Consider the following 25313-nt stretch of genomic DNA (forward strand, 5'->3'; position numbering starts at 1 on the left):
CTTTTAGTGCAAGCTCAGGGCTGCCATTACAACATATTCCGGATGTTTCCACATCCTGTTGTCACTATTTAATTCCTACGCTGCGATCAGCACCTCTAATCTGGCCGTCGTCGAAATTCTTCTGCTTTTCAGCCGCTTTTCTCGCTCACCTTGCTCCAGAACTTCCCGCTGCTGTGTTCTGGGTCCTTACAGTGCTGTCATGTAACACAGGCTCAACCCAATGTGTGTGAGGGGAAATGAGTTCCAATTATTACCAACTTTAAACTATAACTCTGGTTTTTTTAAAGGATGTCATGTTTAATCATTTCTAGCCGATTTAACAGAAAGACGGCCCTTTCAGCAAAAGGAGCTGATGCAGATGAACACTTTATACGTTTTAATGATGAGATCTTTTCTAAAAAAGAAAGGGCTCAGTACAACTCAAAGTATTTTTTTTTCTTTTACTACATGTTTTTTACTTTGATTTTATATCACTGATTAACAGACTTAAACTTGGCAAAAGCAGTAAGAATTTAAGAAAGTTCTAAGCCAATAAAATAGGAAATATTTGACCATAAAAAAGTTAGAAACCTGTACATTTTTTTATTACGAAAAACTTCTGAGACCTACAATATTATTTTCTACTTTGTTTCAGAAAATTGCTACATATTCAAATCACAAAAATAAATTCACAAAATCACTTAGCATTTTTCATTAGACAAACAGAAGTTTGGACACCGCTGTTATAAATGGAGCCCAACATGTCTCAATAAAACTGCTGTTATGTAATAAGACACATCAACAAATTTGTCCTTAACTGACACAAAATGACAATAGTAAACACTTCAAATTCCAATGGGGCCTATTTGAATTCATTAAGCAGCACTTACTCAATTAATATTGTGTAGTATAACATTTTGTACAGTAAGCAGAAGCCATTAAAGTAGTTAAACAAGCAGGGCATTGATCCAGGAATTCCTTTGTGTGGCTGTGGGGTTCAGCACTAAGCCCATTCATAACCACCACTCAGCAAAAAAACAAAACAGGAGAGAAGAAAAAAGCTACAGGGAAATGTTCAGAATTAATTTGGTTGTTGAGGAAGAATGGATTTGGCTAAAATTAACATCGTATCAGCATTAGCATCGTCTAAACAAAACTCATGTTTTCTTAAGGAAAGAGGTTGAGTTTTGGTAAATGTTTAATTTGGCATCAAAGCAATTTGAAAGAATTTTATGTAAGAGAGCAGTGAAAAAAAAAAACAAAAAACAATCAAATCATAATAGTCCATTTTTTTCTGGGAACCACACTAACTGCGCTTCCCTTAACCATAAAATTGAGCAGATTGTAACTACAAAAATACATTTGCTGAATGGGAGTGTCCCAATTATTATGAAAAAAAAAAAAAACTCAAGTTTTTGTTAAAAACATTTTTGCTAGAATGAGATGTTTTTTTTGGCCACATCAAAATAGATGTATTTCACAAAACTGCGATGAAAACGTTTTATCCACATCGCGAGTCACGTGATCAACAACCGGATATTACTACTGGCAGAAATGACAAAGGAGAAGACGACAAAGTAACATGAAGGTGATGAGGATCATGTTTTTTATTGCGTGAACAAAATGTTATTGTATTTCTTCTCTAATGGAAAAAAAAAATCTCATTTGTGAAATTGCGCACATTTGTAATGGAAACGTCGCTGCTGTAGAAGCTTGGAGTTATGAAACATAAACAAATGTAACTTTAATTATTTATCTAGTGTTTAGCCTCCCGTCATAATATACTGTAAATTTCATGATTTACATTTCCAATTTAAACTACTTGTGCTGTGTGAAATGAAAACAAACCGGTGTGTCTTCTTCATAGAGTGGAAAGGTTGAGAGAGCCAAACAGAGGGCCTGACTGTTGTGCATCCCCTCTGGAGCAGCTGCAACCATAGCAACAGCAAGTCCAGAGAGGATGGGGGCAAAGGGGAGAAACAGAGGCTGCAGAGGAGCTATGCAGCACTGCTGCCGTTGGAGATCAGGTCTGAATAGCCTGGCTCAACAGGCCAGCTCTGTTCATTCACAAAACAACGTTGCACACTTTCACATAGCCTCCAACACACACAATGCACTTCATTCTGGAGTTATTTCCAGTCGCGGTGCGACCAATGTTCTCTAATCAGATTTGCAACTTTATAGCTTGTTGGAAACTTTTCTTTCACACTTACGTTGACAACGGACTCCTTGAACTTTATGTGTAGGCGGTAGTTGGACATTGCGATGATGGCGTCCTCTGCTCGCCCGACATACTCTGTGAACTCCCCGTGCAGCTCGGGAAAGGGCACCTAGCAACGGCAGGAGAGGCAGAGATGAAAAAATTTGACACCAACTGCAAAGCCACACAGAAATCAGATCAGCAAAAAGGATAACGAGGAAGAAACCTGCAATGTCACCAAATGTGTTTATAGCGACTATTTAAAATTAAACTTGATGACAATTTTAGCATTTGGTAGGAATTTTAAAATAGAAATAGAAAGAAGTATCTGCTCTGTAATAAAAACAGTACTACTTTCAGACATGAGCCTCTTTTTCAGAAGTGTTATATAACATCAGCTCATCAATTCGTCCCACTCTGTTATTTCCACTAGGCCAACATAAAGTTAGAGCTCCTCTGTGTCACTGAGTGATGGTTAGGAAAGTAATGGAGGAAACCATGGTGCAAATGCAATCGCTTAAAACTAACATCTCACCTGCTGCTGTATCACTTTTGATCACTTTCCTCTTATTGATTTCCAGCTAAGATCATAATAATTATTCACATGAAGACATTTGAAAAGTATCAGTGTGAACCATCCTACATTTGCAATAAAAGTAGGGAACAGACCTTGATGGTTAATTAATCAAATTTAGTAAAATGTTTTTATGCAATTATATATTTTTTTATTTTTTTACATACTGAAGTTTCGGCCAGATCTTTTGTAGTGAAACATTTGTGTGAAATGCAGATGCAGCAGCAGCGTCCGCAAACAACAACAAACTAGAAACCCGTTTCTATCGGCCAGGCAGCAAAAAGGGTTATCAATTGAAAATGTGGCCAATTTTGTAAATTGCGATTAATTCATGATAGACGCTGTGAAATGAACTCAATTAAAAATTTGAAATCGAGTGCCAACATCAAATAACATATTACTTCTTCAAATGATGTTTCTATTGCTTCATGAAAGAATCCATTCCACTTGATAGACTGTGAAAACTCCACTCCAGGTTTTCCTGCTTGCCTACAACAACTCAAGCAGCATAAACAACCAAGTGAATTTCTAGTATAGTGTTGCTAAAAACTGAACAGCATCAGTCCCATTGATATCTGACAATGCCTCGCTTGTGCCGTGAACATTTAAGGTAAGAAGATACCATCTGATAAGAAACTGGATGATAATCAATACCATAAATGTCGCCTCTGCTTCTGAAATATACAACTAAACAAAAGAAAGATGTTTTTTCTCTCGTATTGCGAAGAACAACCTGAAGTCCTACAGCAAGGAACACAAGAAGCTGGTGGATGCTCTGCTGACGTACGAAACGCTGGACGCCAGAGTTCCAGATGCTGCTGGAAGGAAAATCTCTGGACCACTGAGATATTCAAACTCTGTTAAAAAAAAATTTGTGCAAGCAGGACTGGCCTTTTGAAAACCTTTCAGTCGTTTTTATTTCTTCTTTTGACAATGTGAAAGCTGGATGAAATGGTTGAGCTCCAGCACATTTTGAAATCATCACAGTGTGATGAATCTGCGTGTTTTAGTTGAAATCATAAACATTGTTAAAGTCACAGCTGAAGGGTTTCTGTATTTTATATTTTCTCCTACTTATTATGCTGTTTTTAAGTTATTTAAGTGCCCAAAGGTCTGTATCATCATCATCATTATTATATTATTATTTTCATAACAATAAGAAGACATATTGCTATCAAGACCAATTAGAAAACCAATTGTAAAAGTAAAAGAGAGAAAAAATGTAAATCCAAAATTCAACTGGACTGTTGTTAGAAGATCACAAAGATGTTTATTCTACTTTCACTGCTTTATTTTATGCTTAAACTGAAGGTACGCTTTTAATAACTCATTGTGGCAGTTGTGTAATTAGCAGAAATCAACAGTGAGGTCGAACCGTTTTACGGCTTAAGATGACCGGCGAGGACACGCCGTGGCTCACCTGCATGTTTTCCTCCTCCAGCACTGGGGACTTCTTGGGGAAGATCTGATTGGCCTGGATGCACTCCAGGCTCTGCTGCCCCTCCTCCTCCTGCACAGACAACAGAGCATGTTTATCTGCAAACTAACTAGCATCAGCTTTTCAAAACCACAGCTTTATTTCACTGTCATATTTCTCTTTAGTTTTAATTTAAATTCGGAACATGTGACAGGAGATGGTTAGCTGAGTATTTCCTTCGTGTTGCTTATCTCCTGTCCAACACACACACACACACACACACACACACACACACACACACACACACACACACACACACACACACACACACACACACACACACACACACACACACACAGTCTTATTTCAGCTTTCTCTCCCAGCTAGGCTGCAGAAATCATCAACACTGGCTTTCAGATGATTTGTCAGCATGTCACAACGACAGCCTTCCTCTTTCCACCACAGCATATGACGCAACCGGGATGATTTTAAAACAACAAACCATGATAGACAGAATCAACAAGAGCAACAGAACTCCCAAAATTACAAAGTCAGAAAACTTGAATTAAAGAGGGTGTATTTTATGGCACTAAGAAGAATTATGCTAATATCAGGAGTTGCAAAAAATGCTAAATGTATCAAACATGACTTAGACTTCAAATTGGGCCTCTGTCTCTTTAAAAACTTCTTTCTTTTTGAAACTTCGCCTTCAGGAACTCATCACAACATGGCTCCTCTATTAACCTTGGCTAAGTCCGTCCAGCGTTTTGCAAGTTGAATGGTTGCCATGGGAAATTAAAGAAGTTATCAAACGTGTATGAATGAATCAAAGCAACAGTACCAGTATGTTTCTAATGAGGGAATAACACTACAGCATGATGCCAGTCTCAATTTTACATAATACTGACCCTTTAAACAAATCCATATTTTCATTTCAGAAGGGAATGCAGAATTTAAAGTCTTGGGGGCAGAAAGAGGACAGGAAAGAGTTTAACGATAAACAGTAGTAAGACTTTCAGTGAGATGCTGAGTCAGCACAAGCAGAGAGTTGTTCACCAATTGCCCATGCTGTAGCATGAAGCTAAATCCAGCCAAAAGGACAGCACTTTACTATGCTACTATAATTACAGGGAAAAAACTGAAAACAGAAGCAGCTCAAACAGGAAATGAAAAAACATTTGTGCAGTGGAAACTGAAAGTTGTCCTCAGAAGACCTTTGACACGTTCGGAGCTGACGCAACTGTCTGCCTCCTGATAACCAGGGCTGAATGAAAGCGATAATCAATGGATTGCTCCCATTCTGCAGATTGCTTGCAGGACAAGGGACACGACTATTAGCATTCATCGCAGTAAACAAAGTGAGGATGCTTTACCATGGCCCCTGTGAAGGAGTGTGGGTCTCCCAACGAGGAACTCCGGCGCGGTTATGTCTGCTCAACACAGAAACACAGAGAGATAATGAGAAACACTTCACATCTTTAACAGCATCAGGTTGAACAGGCAATCATTTCTAATTTGACTAATTCTGAGGTTTGGGGGGGTTTAAATCAGCAACTCTAGCTGCCTTGCATGTAAAAGTGTTGCGTTTACCCATTAGTCCACCGTCATAATAAGGCCTGTCTGAATTGAAAAACAAATTCAAATTGGGATAATTTGCACCAGATGTCTCGGTGATTGCTTCATGAGGTGGTAGCTGGTTATTGGTCTCTGGGTGCCGCGGAGGCCAAACTGTTACCGCATTTCCATTTTCCCACACCGACTCCAATCAGAGACCGCCGTTTGCATAACATCCGTCGTCTCTGTTTAATCGGACCGTTTCATTCCAGACGTGACCACTGGTGAACATCAGCTTAGAAGCTCTAAGGTAACTGGACAATGGTTATCTTAGCCACGGATCAGCAACCTGGAAACTCAAGCTTTCGATCCCTTTCCTCCTCGCTGAACACACCATACCTGAGCGTTACTAGGTCATGAAAACATTCTTCATTGATAAGATGAAGTACTGTGGACAGAAAGGCAGCTTTTTTTAGTATCAAAGGGATAACTGAAACTGGATTTAGAGGAAGAATGAGTGGTCAACCCATTTAAATTTAGCATAAATCTGGAAGATCAAACAGCAACGTTGCTCTGTTTTATCCTTTTGAAGATTCGGTTTCTGTCTGTGATGGATCTTTCTGATTTGCAAATGACTGTATTCTTTAAATATGACGGCTTTAATCTCGTAATTTAAAAATAATGTCTTTCACATTCCAAAGTCAAAGAAGCGGTAAAACATGGATGCCAACAAGATGGCCGCCCTGGGCGTGCTGACATCACTCTGAACTACAGAAATTTAAGAAGTGCATTGGTAGAAAACAAAAGAAGAAAAGAAGAAGAAAAAAAGTGTTTTTCAAAAAATACCACAAATTCAATTAGTAAATAAAAACTGACTTATTAACTGGCTCCAACTCCAAATATAAACAATATAAACAATGTAAAAGCAGAAAGGCTAGAAAAGTAATGTTTTGGGTGGTGTCAATCATGGTTTTGAAAAAGATAATCTGATTAATATTTTTCCCCAGTTCAAAGTTTCGTGAAAAAAAAAAAGACATAAATCAAAAATTAGCATGAAATATCATGTTAGCTTGGAGACGACAAACAAAAATGTCAATCATTACAGATTAAAACTTACTGCGCAAGGCTGGCACGGATCAGTTTGCAGTCCTGGTTAATCTGTTCGGAAATTCTAACAAGGAAGACATAGAAATCTGTGGGAATGAAAGGAAACTGTGAGAAAATGTTTTTTTTTTTTACTTCTTGAATATCCTTATACTTACACAAACAGAAAGTTTCTTTACAAACTACAGGAGCCCTTTTGATTCTCTGGCAAACATAGATGCAGTGGTGGTCACAGTGGCATGCATGTGAGCTTTGAGATACCAATTAAACTCAGATGTGGACTAGAGAAAAAAAGAAAAAGATGCCTGCTGGTGCCTAAGGCACCAAGTCCACGTCTGGCCAGCTGAGTCTTGATCACATGAAAACTAAATTTACACACAACTTGTTTCAAAGTCTTCCTACGAAAAATCAATCAAACTGACATCAGATGTAGTTCGTCAACTACAGAATAGCAAAGCATGGATGGTTTTACTTAGTTTCTGGTGAATTCATATTTAAATTGAGACAAAAGCTTCCTACTCGCATGTGGTTCTGGTGACATCACACAAGGCATAGTGCAAGTCCATTTGTAATCTTTTGTTGCTTCCTCCGCTTATTTCACATTTTGTGCCCTGTAGGCCTGCAGCACTTTGTACTAGACTTTTTTACAAAAAATCAAAAATAGCAAAAATTAAAAAAAAAAAAAAAGGAGTCTGTGAAGAAAACCAGAATGGCAAAATTTTATTACAAAAGATCTTATCTGATAAGTGTCAAGTTCAGGGATTCCCTCTGTGTATTCTAAGCCTGGCGGGCCACCGGGCTTTACTTGCCACCCCACCAGACTATGTGTTGTTTCCATATTTTAAATTGGGCTTTTCATGCAGCAGTGGCACGAAAGACGAATTCAGCTAAGTTTGTAGCTGACACATTGTGGACCAATTGCGCCGTCCCTGCATCTGCCTGTCGGCCTCACAAATTATAATTTCCAAAATACGATGTATGCTCGTGCACATCCAATTTTTTTCCCCTAACTTTTGACATTTTTTAACACAAACCACAGTGTGCCGCTGGTGGACTGACCTAGCACCCCCAACCACCTCTAGTGGAAAAGATCACCTTGTATGACAAGCATATGGGTAAACTTAAGTATCGTACGTAAACACGACACAAATCATAACAGTACTGACAAATCGTCATTGTGGCAAGTACACACAATCAGATGGGAAACAACTCAACAGAACCAAAACTTGTGTCTTATAGATCGTTCCACAGAATTCACAGATAATTTGCTTTTTCTTTTTTCAGTTAGTGAAATCATGCAGCAGAAAGCCAAACTTGATTAGCCAGCTGTGGACTCATTGTCAGAGAATTTTGTTAGAGGGAAAACATGCAGCATTGTTAGCGACGTTGAGCTAATTCAGCTATTGGCAGGTATGTCACAGTAACTAGTTTTGCTTGACAATAAATTGTCCCAGAATTTACTGCAGTAAACAATAAAGTTGTTTGTTTTAAATCATTTTCAAGTGATATAATTATAATGAAATAATAATGAGAGAGCATGTTCTCCAAGATCAACAAACTATATTCTAACGAATAGAATAGAATACATTTTAAATCAGGGGTGGGCACTACTGGTCCTCGAGGGCCGGTGTCCTGCAACTGTCTCCCTGATCCAACACACCTGAATCCAATAGCTGAATACAATCAAGTTCTCCAGAGTCCTGCTAATGACCTCAGTATTTGACTCAGGTGTGTTGAAGTAGAGATACATCTAAAAGTTGCAGGAGACCGGCCCTCGAGGACCAGGAGTGCCCACCCCTGTTTTAAATATACAAAATACATAACCCTATAACAGAAAAAAAAAAAGAATGATCAAGTCTTTGTAAAAAAAAATTTCTCCTAATAAAAAGGGTTTGTTCATAGCAAAGCACCAGACTGAAGACTTCTGTCATTCAGTTTTTGGTAGAAAGAGAGAGAGAAAAACAATAAATCATGTAAATGGAAATTATTGAGCTGTAATTTATCATGCATTTAATGAATGTATGATATTGCATTCATTAATGAATGCAATTAATGAATGATTAATGATTAATGAATGAAAGGCATGCTATTAATTGGAGAATAAAATACACTGACAAATACTCTGCCAAACATAAAGCCTTAGCTAAGTAAACTGGATTATTTTGTAGCCAGGGTGGTACAAATTATATTCACAAAGAACAAGAACAGAGATTTAAACACAATTACAAATCTAACTGCTATGTGCTGTAATGTTCTTTTACATTGCTAAAGTGTTTATGTAGATGGAGCATTTTTAAAACAAGAAACCAAACATCTTGCTTCCAAACAGGCAACCTGTTAGGGATATCTCAGCAAACCGCCCAACAAATAGCTGAAAAGGTCAGCTCCTACTGCAGAGACTGAAATCTGATCTAAGAGGGTCAGTGAATGGACAGCACAACACACCTACTCATAAACATTTAAGGTGCCCAGGCAAGGGGAGGGGAAAAAGGAGAGAAACATGGGAGTAAAAAAATAAAAAATAAAGCCGAAATGGTAACAGATGATGAGCCCCTTAAACAAGGCCTCGTCTCCAAAGAAGAAGGTAAATGAGGTCATTGCTCTTACTGCTGGTGCTGCCTGATAAAGCATATCTGACCGAGGCACGGCACGGCTCTGTTTACAGCGGAAGGCTTATGAGCAGAGCCCGGCTGGCTTCAGTCAGAATCACACACGGCAGGATAAGCTCCGTTAGAGCCTCGGCGTTCCTCCTGTCCCGTGACAAGAGCCGCAGCATCCCTCCGCCTCCGCGGCTTCAGCTGCTTGAGAAAGTCCAAACCGACACCCGGGACGCCGGGGCGCCGCCGACCGGCCGCCGTAACGGCTAAAAAAAGCTTGCGAACACAATAATTGTAAAAAGAAAAGAAAAATGCTACAGCACCCTGGGCTTCGTATGACACGAGCTACGATGAAACCAGTCGTTATTTTCATTTTTGAGCGTCAAAACATAAATGTGACTACAGAGGAATTATTTATTGACACCCAGGTAGCAGTTAACTCCACTTTTTAGTGTCAACGTACTCAAGCGGCGACGGAGAAAACTAACATTTTGACTGGTCTTCGTTCTCTTTGGCAAGCTAACTGACGTTAACACCAACAGTTAGCGAGCTAGCGTCGGGCTATTTCAGCTAAATAGTAGCATTCACTAGAGCTCAGTCCGAAGAGGACGTTTAAGGAAAACCACCAGCTCTAACGACTTTTGCAATGCGCTGTTATGTTGCAATGTCCGAGCGCTGGTTGTACCACAGAACAGCGATTAAGTTCACTTGCTAGCCGTAGCTGCGGGAGCTAGCCGCTCAGAGCGAGTGTTTTTGTTATGAGATGGAGGGCGGACCCCGGGACGGAGGCCTCTGTCAAAACACACCGCGGACGAGACCACAGCCGCTTGACTCACCAGTCAAAGAAGTGTCGAAAAGTCCGCGGCCGAGGATTTATCCGAAGCCAATGGAATAACTGAAGAGCAAAGCAATCTCCAACAAATACGCATTCGTCATATCCAAGCCAAAGCCCCGCTTTCAATACGTCCCCTTCCAGCGCCGAGCCTCCGTCGCCATCGCCGCGAAATCTCCAGCCCGACAACATACGTGCCGGCGACGTCATCACGTGAGAGAGAGCAGACGTGAGGGGGCGTGGCTCAGAAACACCACGCGGTACAATAATGTAAACACAGTCATTACTACCAAATTACCGCAAAAATACTAAGTGGTGGTGAAGCACATGTTTCACGGTCTAGTTAATGAAACGGGGAAACATCTTGAAACACAATTTTATAGAGTTCTACAAGCAAAAATATCTACCTGTGCATCCTTTTCATGAGAAAATAAATACACAACACAGCAGGTCTTAAACAAAAATGTATTGACTGATGGCTTACATATGCAAGTTATTTTCCAAGAAAATTGGCATACCATTGACCATTCTTTAACATTTGATAGATTGACAAGTGAGGCCTTACAGTTCATTTCAAACATTTTGGAGCCTTCCTTACAGGCAGCCTTTGAACAAATTTTCTTTGGGACAAACCCTCAGTGCCAGAGTTGCAGCCACTTTTTTTTTCTCAATATTTCTTCCGATCGTCTACATTTTTGCTTGCCGGCTACTTTCTTTTCAGTGACTAGTGTTAATTATAAAGTAAAACTATTGAGTTTTTAAGTTCATAATTGAAAACAAAGCTAGGCTTTTCTTTCTGAACTGGGTTACAAACAGCCCCACGCACAAGAAATCCCTCTGCACGAATCGTATCATATGGCACAAAATAACCTTAATTTAAATATTAACCAAGAATTGTTGAGCTCCTGCTTTTGACAGATTTGTAATGATTCTGCAAGTCATATAAATCAGCAGCACCATGCATGGACATTGCTAATGTAAAAAAAAAGGGACCTTAAGTTCGGATTCACTGTTCCTGTGTAAGAAGAATAACACACACACACACACACACAAACAGTCTATATCCCCTTGTCATGTGACCAGAATTAATTACATGCAAAAAAACCCCAAAAAAACCAAAACAAAACAATCAGATGATGTTTTACATGAGAAGATCACGCTCAGGGTAAATACATTTCTTTTTCACGTGACCATGTTAATATGAAAAACAATTACGTTTTTCCTCCATAAGAAAATCTAATCAGAGTATATTATGCCCAGAAGATGGCTGCTGGGAAAAGCGGCACAAAAAGCTTTTCCGACTCCGAGAGAAAAATAAAACCGTGTCGTTGCAGAGCAAGTCTGCTGACCTCAAGGAGAAAAAAAAAAAAAAAAAAAAAAAGCCACCCAATGACCCTCCTTCTGGTGCTTCCGGTCTGCGCTGCACTTTGACACGCATCCTCAGTGATGGATTACACAAAAAAAAAAAAAGAAAAAAAAACTGCATCGGTTCTCCAGGTGAGCCGCGGCTTTTATACCGGACAGCTCAGACTCCAGCGACCACAGGAGGTCCACGTCATCGTTCATTGAAGAGTCGTTCTCCACACCGCGTGTCCAGCGTGACCGACGAGAGCAAACCGTTTCAGTAAAGCTTTAAAAAGCAAGACTACCCTGAGAGAAGGTCTAAAACGTGGGCAAGCTTGCCAGACAAGAACTGGCTCGACAGAGTTTGGTTTATTAAAATCTGTACACTATATCTCAATATATTCAACACGTTTTGTCCCGAGGATGTAAGGGGTTTTTTTATTATTGTGTAATATATATAGCTCTACATAATACAATCCGAGTCCTCTGAACTATGTAGACATGTGCAAGTGTTTACTACCAAATCCCAACAGTACAGTAAAAGGCGCTAAGTAAGGATGACGCTCTTGTTGGGGGGGGGGGGGGAAACTTTCTCGGAGTTCCCACAATTATCAAAAAAAAAAAATCTTAAGTGCTGCAAGTAGTTCATACAGGAGGTATTGGATATCTAGGTAAGTGTTCAGAGTATAAAATAGAGGCAAAAATACACAAAGAACATCCTGCAAGCATGACAAAGAAACGGCCACCGACACAATACACGAGTGGGCAAAGATAATATGAGGGGGCGGGGCGTGTGGGGTCTTTAATATACTGTACTTACAGACTGGAGGGTTTCAGGATGATGACAAGCATCACCGAGCAGTGGTACCGTTGGCCCACGTCGTTCCGTTAAAGTGTCATTTACTCTGCAAGACCCGTTCAGAGAACCGGATCTCTGTACACAACAGGGAGGAGGAACGTTCCCACGCACCCCGCTTTTCACATGCCGGTTCTATGCGGAGGGAACGTTCATCTGAGCCACTGAACAGAAGTTCACTTCGCCCCTTCACCATTTTCTACCCGGGAGGCTTTGGTCGTTACATACTCAGCTTTTTTTTTCTTGTTCTACAAAACAGAGGTGTAGCAGTTTGTTGATTTTTGTTAGTTAATAGCAGTGGAGGAATAAATAAAATGTACCAGAACTAGTTTAGTTCAGCATCTTAAAACCTAATCAATTAAAAATGTAATGATGGAACTTGACTTAATGTATTGTTTATTCTATGTTGCATGACTTTGTGTTTTTGGGTTTATGATGTAAAGCACTTTGAAATGCCTTGCTACTGAAATGTGCTATACAAATAAAATTTGATTGATTTGATTTGTCATATTTTGTAAAGAAATAAACTGCAATGGGAATCAGAAACTTGGAGCTCATCACTAAATATAGTAAAGATGAACATGCAAAAAGCTGCTCATAAATAGTTTTACTTTTATCATTGAGAAGGGTGTAAATCATTTTTGCCATTTATTTTGTCATTTATTTTTTCACAATGTTATCCTTTGAACTGTCTTAACTCTTGAGAGATTACTGTATAACTTCTCGGCAGAAAAAAACCCTCTTGTTTCAATGAAAGTAAATTAGAAACTAAATCTCCCAGAAGTATGAATAGTTTTGAGAACAAATGAAGTGTTCTTCATTTGCGAATGAAGAACACTTGTGTTCTTCATTCGCAAAAATACTTTATACTTTGAGACATTGGCCAAGATTAAATTTTCATTTTATAAGCCTTAGTAATAAAACAACATGGCAAAGCTATAAGAAAACAAATTATGTAAAAGTTTTTATGTAGAAAAAATGACAACTGCACTTTGCATCAATACAAATGAGACCCGGCACTCTTTTAGTTTCCACGCCACAACTGTCTACATGTGACTTGAAATATGTTTTCTGTAGGTACGAGAACAAAATAGGGGCTTTAACTAGGCCAGCTGACTGGTAGTGTGCAGAAACACCTTTGAGACAAGCAGCTCTGCTTCGTACTGTCAGAGCAATACTGTTATCACATCGTCTGGCGTCTTCCGAGCCAGACTTTAGAAAGAGCTTAAAGGGGCAATAGCCCAGGGCACCAATTTTTGGGGGGTGGAGGCAAATATGTATTTTTTCAAAATGTTTTGAATTCAACAAATTGCTATGAGTTTCACATAACTCCTGAACCCATATGAGCTCAACGGCATTAATATTTAGGATTTTTTTTTTATAAATACAAATCATTCTCAAGTATTTGAAAATTATAACTTTAATTCTGTTTTTCTTATTTTTTCAGGACAACCTGGAGCCACTGGAGAAATCTCCCTTGTATAAGACTGTATAAGACTGCGTAACGCACAGCCTGGAATGAGGTAATCTTCCACACAAGAGAGGATTTTAGGGCAAAATAGGAAAGCCTATAAATCTGCATTATGTAAAATTAAGGATGTAATATTAGATTAATGCATTACTGCGTTAACTATTTGTAATTTTCATTAGTAAAATATGTTTATTATAGGGTACAACTGGCTCTAGCTCAGAGGCTCAATCCTTGTAAATCCGGCGTTGGGTGTCTTGATTTTGAAATCAAAGCTTTTTTCTTAAACTTCAGTATACCTCGATATCTAGTTAGCAGTTTATGCCCATTAACTACAAAGATATATAAACATACGCGATGGTTTAAGTGAATTGGTGCAATCCAGAGGTACAAATTAGTGGAGGGGCGAAGTGTCCCGCAGCCAACGCAGAGTGCTCCCCCTCTGCAGAGTCAAATCTGCCGTGGTTCATGTTTCTGGTCATGAAATGCATGATCATAGCGTGATGTGTGTGAACTTAATCTGAGGTAAACCAAGCTCCGTGTGTCTTGGCCTGATTACGGTCTGAGGACCAGTGTCTTAGAGGGTGGAAGAGGTAAGTCTGAAAGAAACTGTGTAAACTGGGCTCAAGTGAAGCCAAGCTCTTACTTTTAGCCAAAAAGTACAAGGGCCCGAAACTGTAAACCTCAAGTATTCTTTAAAAAAAAATAGAAAAAGAAGAGAGAAAAATAAAATAAAACACTTATATTCCTTTGTTTAACTTTTTTCCTTTTTTGCAGGCTTTTCAACTATTTGTTGTGTAACCTCTTTTTTTTTTGTTCGTTTTCGCTCAAGTATAATCACAGGTGACTAACTACAGAGGATAACAGGGTCAGGTGAGTACCATGCTACATCAGATTTAGAGAAGGCTATTGCAGACAATTCTACAACATGTACAACCACATTTTATACGTGTGAGTTACAAAGATTTCAAAACATATCACCAAGAAACTAAGTACATACAAGGTGTTGTATATTTAGAGTCTTAAAGGACTATCCCTCAGTCAGTAATTGGAATTTACGTTACTTGACTTAAACTGTCCAGTCTGACAGACAAAATTTGAAAAACTGCTATTCAAAAAGTAGCAAATTTGGTCAGTGTCTTTTTTTTTTTTTTTTCAAATAGTCATAGTGCTTTTAATGGCTTAAGACAGAGGTCTTTTTTTTAATCTCACCCAGTGGCAATCTTCAGAACTTCAGTGTACATTAAATGACACCATAGCTGCAAAAGTCTTCATGTCAAGTCCAATAAGTTAAAACAACAGCTAGCGCTGTCACATACATTTCAAAGTAGTATGCATTATCAAAAGAAAAAAAAACCCAACAAAACAAACAAATACATTTTTATAAATTTTTTTTTTCACTCTTAAATTATTGTAGGAAGTTCAGCTTCGTGTTCTCCTCTGCATTCCTGTTTCCAGTCCAAGATGACGCTGCTTCAAGGAGCCAGGCTCCGTTCAGGTCCGGAAGCTTCCATCCAACCTTTCTTCCTGGTTGTGTGCAGCAGCGGTCTTTCTGGATGAGACGTGTCAAAGCAGGCCCTAAAATTCCCACTCCAGTGTTTCTTCTCGATTGGCTGCCCTCTCCAGCCTGTGGATGATGTTATTGAGGTTGGCCATTTTCTCGTTGCGTCTCTGAGTGCTTCTGTTGAGTTTGGGGCTTTGGAATGGAGGAAGCGGGTTAGCGTCCATGCCATGGTTGGCGCTTGTCGCCTGGTTGGGCAACGAGGGCGATATGGGCGCGGAGGAGGAGGGCACGGGGGAGACGGACATCATGAGGCCGGGCGAGGACGCGGCGGACGGCGAGTTCAGCGAGACCTCCAGGCTGCTGCGGCACGGCTCTGACGAAGCCTTGAAGCTGACCGGGTCAATGGGCGACTTCCCAGATTCTTCTCCATCGTACCTGGACTTGTTGGCTCGCTGTGGGCCGTCTACGGACGCCACTCCGAGGTGGAGTCCCTGAATTTGGTTGCATGCGCCCTCCTCCTGCATCGGGCTCTGGCCGGCCGGGTGGGACTCGCGGCAGCCTGAGGCGGAGTCTTCGTGCTCGGTTTTCACAGGGGACAACGGCACGGTGGCGGGAAAACACTGCACTCCGACTTCTTTCTGTGACCCTTTCCTTTCGTCCATGCCGTCCTCTTCCCTGTAAGTTGCCTCCTGTTTAACGTGAGGCAGTGCGTCGGTAGTGCTAAGAGGAAGGCCGGGGTGGGTTTGTCCTGAGGGCAGCAGCAGTCTCTTGTCTTCGCCATCGGAGTTGGGGCTCCGTGTTACTGAGGGGGAGTAGCTGTTGGGCTCGGCATCTGTGTCGTTATCTGGAAGACCGCCCATCAGCACTTCACGCCTCATCCTGGACCTGCATGTAAACATTTCATTTAGAAAAAGTCTCTAAAAGTACAAACAGAAATATTGATGTTTACTTGCAAAAACATCCGTACTCCCAAAACCAAGCAGTTTTTATTAGTATATTGCCAACTTACATCAATGTGAAAAGATGTTCAATTTTGTTAACTTTAAGAAGCAGTCACTGAATGAAGAGGCAGTTATACATCAAATTTTACTGAACAACACTCCCCATGAGAACAGTATCTTTTTCCAAAATAAAAAGCTCAAAGGCACAGCAGATTTTCTAAACATTTTATGGATTATAAAGAAAGCAGATTTTCTAAACATTTTATGGATTATAAAGAACTGCAAATGGTCATTCTTTGAACATGCAGCAGGTCACATATACTAAAATCAAAAGCTTTTTCAATCAAAAACATCTTAACAGACCCAGTCACATGTTAACATTGGATTCCTTCTTTGGTATCACCTGCACAATTCTTGCATCTATTGAACTTGTGAGTTTGTGGAAAGTTTCTGCTTCAATCTCTTTGCAGGATGTCAGAAAACTTTCCCAGAGCTGCTGTTTGATATTGACTGCATCCCACCCTCAGATCTTCTGAGGGTGGGATGAGGGTGGGAAGGAAACTCCAAAGGTTCTCAATAGGGTCAGAGGTCAGAGGAGGATGGTGACCACACCATGAGTTTCTCCCTTTTTATGCCCATAGCAGCCAATGACACAGTGGTATTCCTTGCAGCATCAGATGGTACATAGTCATACATGAAGATGATTTTGCTACTCAAGGTCCGGTTCTTCTTTTTGAACCAGAAAAGAAAGTGATCAGTCAGAAAGTCCATACACTTTGCTGAGGTCATTTTCACTCCTTCAGGGTCTCTGAAGGAGCTGATCAATGATTCTCTCCCCATGATTTCAGCCCAAAGCATGACTCCACCAACTCCTTGCTGACGTCACAGATCATTGTGTTGGGACATGGTGGCCATCCACCACCAATCCACTACTGAGTCCATCTGGACCATCCAGGGTTGCACAGAAGTCATCAGTGAACAAGTCTGTTTGAAAATTAATCTTCATGTATGGCTGGGCCCATTGTGACCGTTTCTACTTGTGAATACTTGTGTTAGAGGCCCAATAGTAGAACCAATAGTAGCTTCATCCACCACAAGCCTCTGGAGGATCCTCCACCTTGACTGTTTGCTGCTTTGTAAGGGCATTTTAACAGCTGCTCTCTTAATCTGATGAATTTGCCTAACAGAAACCTTCCTCATTATGCCTTTATCTGAACAAAACCATCTTTGTTCTGAATCAGCCACAAATCTCTTCACAGTATGATGATAATGCTTCAGTTTTGGTTAAATATCTAATATTTTCATACCTTGCCATTCGGCACTACACTATCTGATGATTTTTGTCAGCAGGGATCCTTTCTCTTTCACATATTGCTTGAAACTTGTGGCCTGCTTAATAATGTGGAACATCCTTAAGTAGATTTCCTTTAATTGATCTCACCAGACAAACTAATCAACCAGCTCTCTGAAATTAATTATAGTGATTCAAAGAGCCATATATAAATTTAATAGCACAACAAAAAAATTAAACTTTGTGACACTTAAATCCAATTTGCATAATAATTTGGAACACGGTGTATATTGAACAGGATAATTACAATGGGCCTTGCCTGTAGTTGTGGAACCAGTTGATGACAGTGTTGGTTTTGAGGTTGAGCTGCGACGCCAGCATCTCGATGGTGTTCTGGGATGGATACGGCTCCTGCATGTACGCTTTCCTCAGGGCTTCTTTCTCCTCGGCTCCCAGCACCACCCGAGGCTTCTTTACCTGGCTGAAGGGACACAAGTCCAACGAGGCGAGGGCCGGACTCACACACTCAGAGCGATTGCTGGGCGAGTCGCTGTCGGAGCCAGTGCTCAGCAGACCGTACCGCCTCTTCAGGTAAGCTAGCAAGCACAAACATCCACCGAGATTAGGCTACACAACGGGCACGCAAACTTCAAACCATGAGTTGGTCTCTGTCCCCACCTTTCTTCTCCATCTTTTTCATGACTCTCAACTTTTCCACATTGTGCGGATCATTGAGCCATAGCTGCATGCGGACAAAGGGTTCCCGGCCTTTTAGGCTGAGTTTGTGCCAAGGTTTAGGCCTGGAGAGCAGGTCAGACACCGACCCTTGAGTCAGACCCAAGATGGTCTCCCCAAAAAGACGCTGGCCTGTCAAAACCAAGAGCAGATGTTGCATTAAAACGGTTCCTGCCCCTCAAATGGGAATAGTAAACTCAGACTTACCAAGGTTATTGTCTGTTAGCACCTCCTTGACCTTCTTGGTGATGGCGTACGTATCCAGCTCTGGAGACATGGCCACCAGCTCCTGGATTCCTAATGGGGTCGTAGGCTGATGCAGGCCCATGAGACTGGAAGTGGATTTCCCACCTTCTGGGTGGCTGGGCAACCCCAAGCCAAGGCTTTGAGGCTGCTGGTTCTCTTTGCTGCTCTCCAGTGAGAGACTGACCGGCTCAGCCACTGGACTCGGGTTGCTTTCTGCCGGACTGGGCGGTGGGGAGGGACAGGACTGGGCTGTTATGGGACTTTTATCTGGAATTAAGAATATTTCATATGCGGGTTACATCAGTGTTTGTCTTCCTGTACAGCAGCTGCTAACGTCAAAAGGTTCTGTTAGTGCAGCACATAAAGTGGCTTTGATACCATACTTCCTAGACTATAAGAATACATTCACATCCATCCAGCTTAGTCCTCTGTTAGATATTCTTTTTTTTCTTAGAATATCTAACAGGGCAGCCCAGATTGCCAGAACACTGGCGGAGCAAAGTCATAGAGCACAGATATCAGGGATTCAGAAACTATCAGAACTTTCAAACCAAAGCTGAAAATTTCAGCAAGTTTGTCAAGAAGCAACTGAACACAAGACGTCACCAGAGCTTTTGATCAACATGGACTAGGCCTCCATCATGTTTCTAAATAAATGCAACTTGTACATTTTTTTCCCCTCTTCATGACGCTTTTTTTGTCTTCCGAGACTTGCACTCCGCAGCAACTTATACTCCAGAGAATGCAGCCCTCTTGCATGTTGCCTGTATGAGGATCCTCACCTTGAGTGTGGCCCTGGTTCGGAGGCTGGCTGAGGCTCTGGCCCAGCTGGTCCAGTAGCCACAGCTGCATGCGGATAAATGGCTCCCGGCCCTTTTGGGTCAGCTTGCTCCAGGGTTTGGGACGTGACAGCATGTCACTGACACTGCCTTGAGAAAGACCCAGAACCTGTTCAGCACAAACAGAACAATATATTAGGAATACAAATCTGTCTTTGTGGCTCACCAGGCACAGACACTTACCTGTCTTTACTATTACAGATTTTTTTATGTTAAGGACTGTAACACATAAAAGAGATAACATGAAGGAATTTATAAATTCCTCCTATTTTTTCATCAAAGTATGACTTTAATATATTTCTATATATTAAAGTTGATGCCGTTTGTTAATACTTTCACAAAGAATGATGGTGGATCTTGAGCTGAATATAGCAGAGGTGCCCAGTTTTGATGCATTTCATGAATAAAAATAAAATTATGCTCACGATCTGAGTCAGCTGATGGAACTATTTGTTATTTTAATGGCCAAATGAAATCCTGGTGCTCTAAAGATAAATATTAGACAACTTTCAGTGGAGTGCCACCAGGGGGAGACAGTGTCCCACAAATAATTTGTGGATTCTACAGCTTTTATAATTCATATGATTGAGAAGTAAACTTCAGAGCAAAGAAATGTGATTTAATAACTCAAAAAATAAATTCTCTTTGGTTTTAAAACTGCAATATACTTTATTAGGTAAGTGTTTTATGATATTGTATTTTTAAATTCAGTGATATATTGATCTATTTGAACATCACTTACTTAAAGGTAAAAGTTGAACCCATGAACACACATGTTTCAACAACAATCTTAACGTTAAATGATCTTCAGTGTTTAAAACAATATTCTATAGGTAGACATGCCTCTTTTAATTCACGATTCAACATTTTTCCTTTGGTTCATTAATTCTGACATCATTAACAACTGTAGAAGTTAAAATTAGGCCACGGGGAGCCTGGAAAAGAAAAACATCAAAGGATGTTTTCAAGTAAAGTTCATTTAAAAGGTTATATGAGTGGTTAACATCTTACCTGCAGAGGAAAACTCTTGGCATTTTCATTAAATATAAATCCAGATAAGAATGTCCTGGAGGACAAAGCTAATTGCAAGTCTGGCAGAGGCCAAGAGCGAAAGTTTTACTGTCTTTTAAGTCAACTCCACGCTCAAGAAAATAACAGCAATTTATAAAACACTGTTTTATGAACTTTTAAACTTTTATTTGCAGTGCGTGGTTATTTACATAAAAGTCAAAGATTATTTGCACAGGAATATGTTGGAGGTGGTGAGCCGCCACTGCATGAAACACACCGAGAACAAAGGACAAAGTGTTTCAGGTCAGACTAACCGTCTGACGAATGTGGCAGTGTGAAAATCTCTAACACGTTCTCTGATTAAAAAACTGTAATATGCTTTTTGTGCCACTTTCACAACAGAGTTAAACAGAAACTCTACATGTCCCCTTCTGAGGAACACGTTTCATGTTTGTCTGACGTAAAATTATCATCCGCTTCTAAATAAATGCAAATTCAACGCTGATGTAAAGGTCCGTTAAACAGTGTTAAAGCTAATCACTGCAACGGTTTTGTGATCCACGTTGATTCATGACAGCAAAGCTTCACTCTGGGGTCGCTTCAACTTCTTGGACAAACTTGTTTTAAGATTTATACTAAATGAAGAAACCGAAATAGTTTCTTCATTTATCTTACGCCAGTGGGTGTAAGATATGAACTTACCTGCCAATAACCTAACCTCAAAAATCACAAATTAAACCTGTAACTACAAAGTAAGAGCATCACAACTGAGATGAAATGAAACGTGTATCAAAGCTCTTGGCAGTGATCAGTTGGTTTGTTGGTGCACCAATAAATATGCCGTAATTTCCTTAATTTTGGGAGATTGACCGATATTCACATGTTCAACGGTCTGAATATCAGCCACTGTCTACGTCAGTTCTGCTCTGACAGAGGACTGACCGATAGACTCACTCACCAGGTCACGTCTTGCTATCTTAACTACAGTCAGCTGTCAGCTTAGCAACTTTTTCTCTATATCTAGTAACTTTTCAGACAAAAAAATGTATACATTTTTTGAAGGGCAATATTTTTCAGACTCCATAAGCCATTTGATTTATGGTTTCAGATGTGTGTAGGTTTTTATTTCCTTTTTATGTATTGTATTTTATTTAAAGTGTCTTCTAGTTCCAGAGTGGCTTGTTCTATACAAAACGAAAGTTTATCAGCCTTTGAAAGGGCGAAAACGGTCTCAAAACAACATAATGGTTTATCATAATAATACCGGGGAAAATGTATTGTCTGGTAAAATTTGTTATTGTGACAGGTCTAAAAAGGTGTACTTGCACAATGACACTACTATCATTATTAATTGAAAATTGTCTCAAAACAACATTATCGTTTATCGCAATAAATACTGGGAAAATTTATCGTCCAGCAAAACTTATTGTGGCAAGAATTGATGGCTGCATGCAGAGAGTTTTTATTGTTCATAGAGGATTAACGGATGTTAATGACAAGCTTTGCACCTTTTCTCCAAAGATCCTCTGACAGATGCCGTTCTTCGCCAGCTTCTCCTTCACCTGCCTGGTCAGCTCGATGGTGTCCACCTCTCGGTACATGTACATCTCGTACTGCTCCGGCGTCAGGGGGGGCACGGTGGGCTTCAGGGCACGCGGGATGTATGCCGGGTAGTAGGACAGACGGCCCGGACTGGGTCCGGGGGACTCGCCGCTCACCGAGGTGTCTGACTCCACCTTCACCTCCACGGGCCGGCCCAGGCCCAGCTCGTCGTCCGTGTTGGACACCTCCTCACTGTTGGCAAGGCCGTCGCCGTTCTCCAGGCGGGGCCAGGTGCGGGACAGCGTGGGGGGCCCAGAGGAGGAGGAAGACAAGGAGGGCGAGACGGAACTAAAGGGCCGAGAGGAGCCTCCGCCGCTCAGTATCATGGCTCCCCGCTCCTGAGACCAGTGCTGATCGAAGTATGTGCCGGCTTCGCCAATCTCCGACTTGACTTTGCGGATGATATTCTGAACGAAGGCGGCCGGGGAGAGGACGCTGAGCGGCGTCTGGGGGCTGCTGATGGAGTTGGCCATGCACACAGCGATACATCCTCCGTCCTCCTGTTTGATGGAGATGGGCAACGGGAGGACTCTGGAGCGTTCTGGGGGCCCCAGGCGCTCCACCTGGACCCCTGAGCTGGCAGCAGACGACCTTCCACAGGCCTCCATCTCCATGAGCGCCTGCTGCTGGGCCTCCATCTCCCTCCTGGCCTGCTCCAGGATGTTCTTAATGGTTTCATCAGAGCTGCTGCCTGCTCCGTTGCTGCTTCGGCCAGATGAGCTGCTCAGAGACGACTTTCCATCACCTAATCAAGAAAAAAACAACTCCATGTTTGTTGTGACACCACTTGGTAATGTTTTGTGTTTTGTCTGTTATCCATTTTAATTTGTACTCTTTTTGTTGTTTTTTCTTATATGTCATTAATTATTTTGTGGGTCAGTACCTCTGTTTGCAAGTCTGTAATATTTGTTTGTATGCAGAAATTGCTAAATAAAAAACAGACACATTCTAAATGACCACTACAACTTTGATCCATTAAAGATGCCCTATGTAACTTTTTATTGTTTTTATATGTTTGCCAGCATGGTCATAATGAGACAGATAATCTGTGAAAAAACTGAGCTATAATTAAGTATCAACTGGAGATATGTGCCACTCAGAAACAGCCAATCAGAGGCAGGGGGAGGGCCTTAGAGTTGTTAATCACTTTAAGGCCTGCGATGGTACTGTTCCACAACAACATAGCCTGCCATGAATGCTAAGGCTAGTTAGCACAGCTATCAATGGCAGTGGACAAACAGTTTTTCTGTAACGGCAAGATGTTTTTCCACCAGTAGCACACTGCGCAGGGTACAAGAGGTTGATTGATAGCTCTAAGCCCCTCCTCCTGGCTCTGATTGGTTGTTTTTGACTGGCATTAGCAGCTCAGGGAGGAGGTGGAGAAGCTCAATTTTTTTCACAGATTATCTGTCTCATACTAAACTGAAACAACACAGTGAAAAATGTAATATATATGGAAAAAATATATATATTTTTTATCTAACAAATAAATAATGCAGGTTTAAAGCAGCGATCAAAATAGATACGAAAGTCAATCAATTTGAAAATGAAACCCAATCAATTCAGTTGTCAACTGTGACTCGTGGCTCATAGCCTTTATCCTTACCGCCCCTCTGTGACTGGATCTCCTTCTTGGCCTGCTCCAAGATATTTCTAATGGCGTCGTCTGACCCAGTTTCAGGAGTTCGGATGCGTGGAGTGATGCTCCCTGCCACAGAGGGTAACAGAAAGAGAGAGAAGGAGAGAGAGAGAGAGAGGAGGGTGGGGGTGAATGGGATGGCTGATCAGAGAGCAGTTCCAAGGCTTTGCTTTTGACTGGTAGATCAATGGCTGCCTTTGAGCGCGTGCTGTCTGAGGTTGCAGTATACGGGAAGCTCAACTTTCAAACGCTGTAAATCTAGGGAGAAAACAAAGTTTAGAAGTAACACTATAAACATGCCAGAGGAAGTTGTGACGAAGTCAAGGATGTGGTCCAGGTGGATTAAGGCGTACACAGGTCCAGGAGAAATATCACATCTGTATGAAAAAAACAAAACAACTACTGGATCGTTAGTCTTGAAATTCACTAAAAAAACGATTAAAGAGATGTTTTCAAACACCTTTGGATGCCTGGGTCATTTGTGGTAGAAGATACAATTTTTTGTGTATCTTCCAAAAGTTTTCATACCCTTCCTATGCTTTTTTTTACATTTTGTTACATCACAACCTCAAACTATGATGCTGTAGTTGAATGCTATGTGATGACTTAACACAAAGTGGTGCTCAACTTTGAAGTAAGAGGAAATGAAAATTGTGAAAAACACAATTTAGAGAATTGTGTTTTTGCAGGACTGGTGATCTATGGTCACCAGTTCATAGCTCCTGCGATGGACTGGTGACCCCGTCTCTCGCCTAATGGCTGCTGGAGATAGGCACAATATCCAGAAATATGGCGTGGGAGTACTTTCACAAGGCATTGCATGTCTTCTATTTGTACAGTTGTTTTTATGTGTGTCCTGTCCAGCAAAATGCCTTTCTATTTACTATTTTTGTACAATTGGACATTTGTAAAATAAATCTCCTTAATGGAAGCAATTTTGAAAAAAACAAAAAGTTTTTTGAAAAAAAAGTTAGTCATTGGATACATTTTTTTTTTTTGCCATGTCAAAATTGGTTTATTTAGCAAAATTGCAACAGAAGCACTTTTTTAGCATCACCTCTGTCACATGACCAACACCAAGATGTTGCCACTGAAGAAGACTTGGAGTGGCATGTTTTTAAACGCAGATATTGGTGACTCAACAGATTTACTTTTACAAGTTGAGTGTTACATCTTTTGCCAGGATGCTCCACTTGATGTTTATCTAAATTTTATTGGAAATTGCTTTGGATTTACTTCAAATACAAAGAACACTGAGATGGAAAAGGAGAAAATAAGGGGAGAAAGTTAGGAGAAAAGGTTTAAAGAGAAGGAAAGAAATTAGAATAAAGGAGAAAAAGAAGGATGAGATGTTAGAACAAGATAACACCATATAAGTCTGCATATACACCTCCATGAAGAGAGAGAGAAAAAATCTAAACAAACTCACAGAACTGAGAAACCATAGTGACAAACAATACACACATATATAACAATAAGGATATCTCTGAAAAGTACAAATTACAAGTTAATCCAAGAGGCATTTAGTGTCAACTGCAGCCAAAGAGAGTATATCTGAACAGAACCGCCCGCTGCAGTGT

General features: G+C 40.7%; 2 protein-coding genes across 3 annotated transcripts in view; both read right to left on the reverse strand.

Moving 5' to 3' along the window:
• mtmr3 (myotubularin related protein 3) overlaps nucleotides 1-10460 on the reverse strand; it is a 35780-nt gene extending 25320 nt beyond the window's left edge. Inside the window, exons 1-5 of one of the 2 annotated variants that reach the window (XM_055050797.1) lie at nucleotides 10262-10460; nucleotides 6842-6917; nucleotides 5544-5600; nucleotides 4174-4263; nucleotides 2193-2309 (exon numbers count right to left, since the gene is read on the reverse strand). In XM_055050797.1, the coding sequence (XP_054906772.1) occupies nucleotides 2193-2309; nucleotides 4174-4263; nucleotides 5544-5546 (210 nt within the window). In that variant the 5' untranslated portion in view covers nucleotides 5547-5600; nucleotides 6842-6917; nucleotides 10262-10460. The remainder of the gene's footprint in view (nucleotides 1-2192; nucleotides 2310-4173; nucleotides 4264-5543; nucleotides 5601-6841; nucleotides 6918-10261) is intronic. The other variant, XM_055050798.1, reaches the window with a different exon arrangement.
• A 4573-nt stretch (nucleotides 10461-15033) lies between these two features.
• The window catches only part of cux2b (cut-like homeobox 2b), a 127576-nt gene continuing 117296 nt past the window's right edge, over nucleotides 15034-25313 (reverse strand). Inside the window, exons 16-22 of the mRNA XM_055050799.1 lie at nucleotides 23701-23802; nucleotides 22001-22839; nucleotides 19425-19590; nucleotides 18604-18909; nucleotides 18340-18528; nucleotides 17981-18257; nucleotides 15034-16314 (exon numbers count right to left, since the gene is read on the reverse strand). Of these exons, the coding sequence (XP_054906774.1) occupies nucleotides 15504-16314; nucleotides 17981-18257; nucleotides 18340-18528; nucleotides 18604-18909; nucleotides 19425-19590; nucleotides 22001-22839; nucleotides 23701-23802 (2690 nt within the window). The 3' untranslated portion in view covers nucleotides 15034-15503. The remainder of the gene's footprint in view (nucleotides 16315-17980; nucleotides 18258-18339; nucleotides 18529-18603; nucleotides 18910-19424; nucleotides 19591-22000; nucleotides 22840-23700; nucleotides 23803-25313) is intronic.

This window comes from Poeciliopsis prolifica, unplaced genomic scaffold (genome assembly GCF_027474105.1).
Source record: "Poeciliopsis prolifica strain line A6 unplaced genomic scaffold, Auburn_PproV2 SCAFFOLD031, whole genome shotgun sequence".
Lineage (NCBI taxonomy): Eukaryota > Metazoa > Chordata > Actinopteri > Cyprinodontiformes > Poeciliidae > Poeciliopsis > Poeciliopsis prolifica.